General features: G+C 32.0%; 1 protein-coding gene across 1 annotated transcript; it reads left to right on the top strand.

The window, feature by feature from the left end:
- Window positions 1-201: 201 nt before the first annotated feature.
- Window positions 202-3,873, top strand: LOC134235844 (synaptogyrin-1-like). The gene is made up of 2 exons (XM_062718012.1): window positions 202-332; window positions 3,428-3,873. The coding sequence occupies exons 1-2, from the start codon at window positions 219-221 to the stop codon at window positions 3,653-3,655; spliced, it is 342 nt and encodes a 113-aa protein (XP_062573996.1). The 5' UTR covers window positions 202-218; the 3' UTR covers window positions 3,656-3,873.
- Window positions 3,874-4,725: the final 852 nt, after the last annotated feature.

Genomic DNA, 4,725 nt, shown 5'->3' with positions numbered 1-4,725 from the left:
CGCAAGTGCAAAATTTCACATATTAACAATTTTATATTTTTTTTCAAACCCTCTCCTTTCCATCTATACCCAAAAATAACATCAGTCCACCCCATAAACACCCCAAAGAATTTTTAAGAAAAAACCTCTATTTTTAAACTGGAACTACTTGAGTGGTCAATGAAATAGGGGTAAAATTAGTAGTCTGTAACCTAATATGTTCTGCTACAAATAAAACCATGTCTGCAGGAGGTGGTACCAGTGGTGCCTTTGGGGCAGGAATGGCCGGTGCTCCTTTTGATCCCGTGCAGTTTATAAAGAAACCACAAGTTATACTTAGGCTTGGAAGCACGGTATGCATGAATGACGATTGTTAGGTTCTTATAGATTGTCAATATCATATGAAATTATCTCCCTTTTCATTCTATGATCAACAAAAATCAGTCAACAGATGATAGAATTACCATCAACAGCGAGTTATGAATTTTAGTCAGTAATGTTTTAACCATGTTAACAGAAAAACTATTTTTAAGTTATAATAATGAGGTGATAAATTGTAGATTATTGATGTTAGAAATATTTTATCATGGACTAGATCTGTTTTTTTTTCTGCAAGGATTTTTAATCTATTTTTAGATAAAAAGTATTAAAATCATGTGATCTTTTCTTCTCTGATTATTCCAAACAATGACACCAGTATGTTTGGTAGATCTAATTAAATATAAAGACAAGTGCTATTATGTTCTTCATGGAAACTTTATATATAAAAAAATCTATTGCAAAATACATGCTCTCACATGATTTGGTCTTGCATGATTGGATAAATAATGTAATATTAGCAAGTCATTATAACTAAATTATTAATACTCAGGTTGTAGACATTGACATTTGCAAGGTCAACTTACATCCTTATGGTAGAAAGTTCTGTGGTTAAAATCAGATGTGTAAGATGTTTCACAGTACAACTACTAGTAGTGTTGAATAATCGGGAAAATTTCATAATCGATAATCGGTCAAAATCGGAGAAGCTTAATCGATCAATCATTGAAATAATTGGTAATTCAAATTTCAAATGCAAAATTCTATTTCTTATTTAGCATTTATCATTTATCAGATTTATGGAACAAACTAAAAATAAACTTTTATCAAGTTTATTCTAAGGCCATATAAAATTAATCTTTAGATTCTCATCCCCGCCCGCCCCTCTCAAAATGTCCCGCCCCGATGTTTTTTATTTTGATTTTTGGGTATTTTCATGTATTTTTATTCAGTAAGAATTTGGGTCAAAATTTAAGAGTTATCTCCTGTCTGTATTAAAAGTCACGTGTTGCTATTTATAGCAAAAACGCCATGTGAAGAATGGAGAAAAATCGGCAATAAAAGCAGTTTAAATGTGTAAGGAAAAGATAATTTGTCAGTATAGGAAGGCAGAGAAGAAAAAATAGCATAAACACATAGTTATAGATACCATCACTGGCAGGAGCAAGTATGTAGAGAGATTGTAACTAAGTAAAAATAGACGAGGAAAATGACACCTGGTCAAGTTATATATATAACGATCTCCAGCTGTGTGACTTTGCTTTGAAATAAAAAAAATCTACAACATCGTAGACAGACTTAAGAGAAGGCCTAGATTTTTCAGTAGAATAATTATTAGAACATTTATATAGATTTTGCAAATTAAGAAGTCACGCATACACAATTTATTGCTATCCCCACCTCATTTTGTTCAGGGTGTGCCGTATAATGTGTACTTGATAATTTGTTAATTAACAATAAATATTTAATTTTTAAAGCAAAAATTTTCATTAAATATTTAAAAGAACATGAAAAAAATTAAATCTATTTATATTTGCATTAAGGTAATGAAAAAAATGTGTACCGGGCGTCCATTGTTATGTTGATACTTAGGCCTATATATAAATTAACAATTATAAAAAATAAAAAATAAAATCTGCCTACCCGCCCCAATTTTTTAGCAAATTAGGATGAGAATCTAAAGATTAATTTTACCTGGCCTAAAGACAACATTTTTGTTGTATAAGTAACAAAGAAACTTTTTTTTTTTTTTACATATTTGCTCATAAAACTAAAAATGTTTGTCATGACATCAGATTTTGCATTCCCTATTTAGAATAATCTGATTGTTCTCGGTACAAGCCCTCACCACAGTTAGAATACGCCCATATATTTGCAATGTAGCAAATCAGAGCGGATACGCTCCGACATGACTTTGAAGAATATAAAAGGATTTGCACTGGAAATAACTTCCAAATAAATCAAAACAATCCTTTTGGAGATAGTTTATGCATTTTATCCGACGAAAATCCAATTAATGTTCTCAACATTTTTCTCTCGCTTCAATTTTACCTGCCATGTTTACATTCGGAACTTGTCCGTAGTAAATTCACTGAGTATGATTTATTTCCTGTGTTTCTTCTGCTACATTACGAATACGGAATGAATTCTATCGTTAAACCGGGTCCATAGGAAAATATCATTTTAACGACAGAATGTTCTATCTATGAATTCCTTGGATATGGGTAAATTTCTACTTGATTGTTGTTAACTTCGCCTTCGGACGCCATTTTTGTTGACCTCCTTTCATTTTACATGTATTGTTATTGTGTATGTATTAGTTTCGTTCAATTCATACAAGTTTATTTGGGCGAGATTATTTGGGCGACAATCAATTATGAAAAACGTAATCGATAATTGGAATCGAACACCCAAAAACGATCGACAATCAATCGTCGGCGACAATCGTTTCATCACTAACAACTAGTGAACTACAAGCGGTTAATTTAAATAATACAGTAGTAATACAGCATATACACATGCAGAGCTGCAAAACTTGCAATGCATAAATATTTGCACCACTGGAACGTCTTGTCTCTTGGTGGGTTCAAACTTGACCTGTACAACATGCGAAAACATTGGTTTTCACTGAGGATTAATAAGTCATTAAGCATGTTAAGTGAATTAATATAATTTATATCATTAGTATCACAGGATTGTCCCTATCGAAGAATTGAAATAGAAGGGGATATTTGGAAAGTCAATGGGGATCAAGGGTTCCTCTCCTAATTGGGAGTTTAGGATGAGTACCAAAATAACAGGGAGATTACATCTTTTATACAGGTGGGGATATTCCCCTAAGGGTCATCTAAATTTTTTTGCACAACAAAAGCATGTTGCAGTTGATCTAGCTATGCAAGTAAAACTAGTGATAGCTATATAGTCTTTTTTATCATGTTTATACCTAGCTTAACTATTTTTTAAACAAGCAATTGAAAACACAAGGAAAATATACAGCGGCCCCTCTAGGCCCTTAATTTTAGGGGCCAGCCCTTTTTACTAGATATGATTTGAAAGATCTGATATAAGAAACTATTTTTGTGTTTTATATAAATTATATTACAATATGATTTTATGGTTTCTATTTCAGCTGTCTTCAATCATTGTGTTTGGCTGTATATTAGCTGAGGGGTGGTATGCAGGCCACTGTCAAATGAATGATGACCCTAATGCATGTGGTTATGGAACAGGAATTGGAATCATTGCTTTTCTGCTCTGTTTAGGATTTTTAGTTCTTGATGCTGTATTTGAAAACATCAGCAGTGTGCAGTATCGAAAATATGTTGTCCTCGCTGATATGGCTATCTCTGGTAAGTAAACTTAATAACCAGGAAGGTAATTATCAGATATAATTATATGTAGGTCAGATAGTAGAATTTTTAGTCAATAGTGCAAATTGAATGGCAGTTTTTTTTTAATAGGTTATCTTTTAAGATAAATGTATCTCATTGCACTCACACAGTATTACTTGTAAGGTGTATCAATACATTTTATGCTTGTACAAACATGTTATCAGAAAAAGTTTTATTTTAATACACATATGCAATGTACTAAAATGTTCATATTACCGGGTAATTAATATATATGCAAGGGTTGACTGGAAAGTTTGTGGACCATGTCAATGTTAATTATACAATATTCAAGAAATTTGAAATGAACATACCGTATAGCGGGTTTTCTTGACGGGTGTAAAATTTAGCGTTTTGTCTGCTCAAAGGTATGCTAATAATTTTAGCGTAATTTATTTAAGTGGACACAGGCTTTCAAGCTCTTTCCAGATGGACACTAAAATGAGTACTGACTATTTTGGTGATGAAAATTTTAGCAGATTATCATCCAAACACCAAAATTAGCACCCCACTAAAATAACCTGCTATATGGTATTATATGGTATTATGATATATAAAAAATAGCAAACTCAACAGCATTGTAATGTCAAAAACATCTTGTAGCATCTTGAGATTCTCAAAAGTAAATTTTGTTTATCAATATTATTTAATTTCAATATTAAAGCTGAACTGATATTTAATATATTTATGCCCCCATAATTGAACAGTGGGGAGTATACATGTATAGATTTTGCCCTGTCTTTTTGCCTGCAAAAACTTTCTCAATAACTTTGGAGTGGATGGAGCTAATGGTTATATTTTACATGTGTATTCCTTGTGAGAAGTCCTTTTGTTGGGTACAAACATATTTAACCTCTTGACCTTGGCCTTGGAGTTTTACCCACTATTGCAGAAATTACTTTTTAACCCCAGCCATAACTTTTGAACAGTTGGTGCCAGCTAGGGCTTTCATATTTCACATATTTATACATTTTGACAAGACAATTCCATGGGTATGAATATTTTTGACCTTGACATTAGCTATTGATCCACTTTTAAA

This window comes from Saccostrea cucullata, unplaced genomic scaffold (assembly GCF_032062105.1).
Source record: "Saccostrea cucullata isolate Sc308-1 unplaced genomic scaffold, CSIRO_AGI_Scuc_v1 ctg23040, whole genome shotgun sequence".
In the NCBI taxonomy this organism is placed as follows: Eukaryota; Metazoa; Mollusca; class Bivalvia; order Ostreida; family Ostreidae; genus Saccostrea; species Saccostrea cuccullata.
The sequence above is the reverse complement of the archived record's forward strand: the minus strand, read 5'-3'. Positions and strand labels throughout refer to the sequence as shown.

Coding starts and splice junctions, on each gene's coding strand:
- LOC134235844 (XM_062718012.1), top strand. CDS start 219: ATGTCTGCAGGAGGTGGTACCAGTGGTGCCTTTGGGGCAGGAATGGCC. Junction 333..3,427: donor TACTTAGGCTTGGAAGCACG/GTATGCATGAAT, acceptor TTTCTATTTCAG/CTGTCTTCAATCATTGTGTT.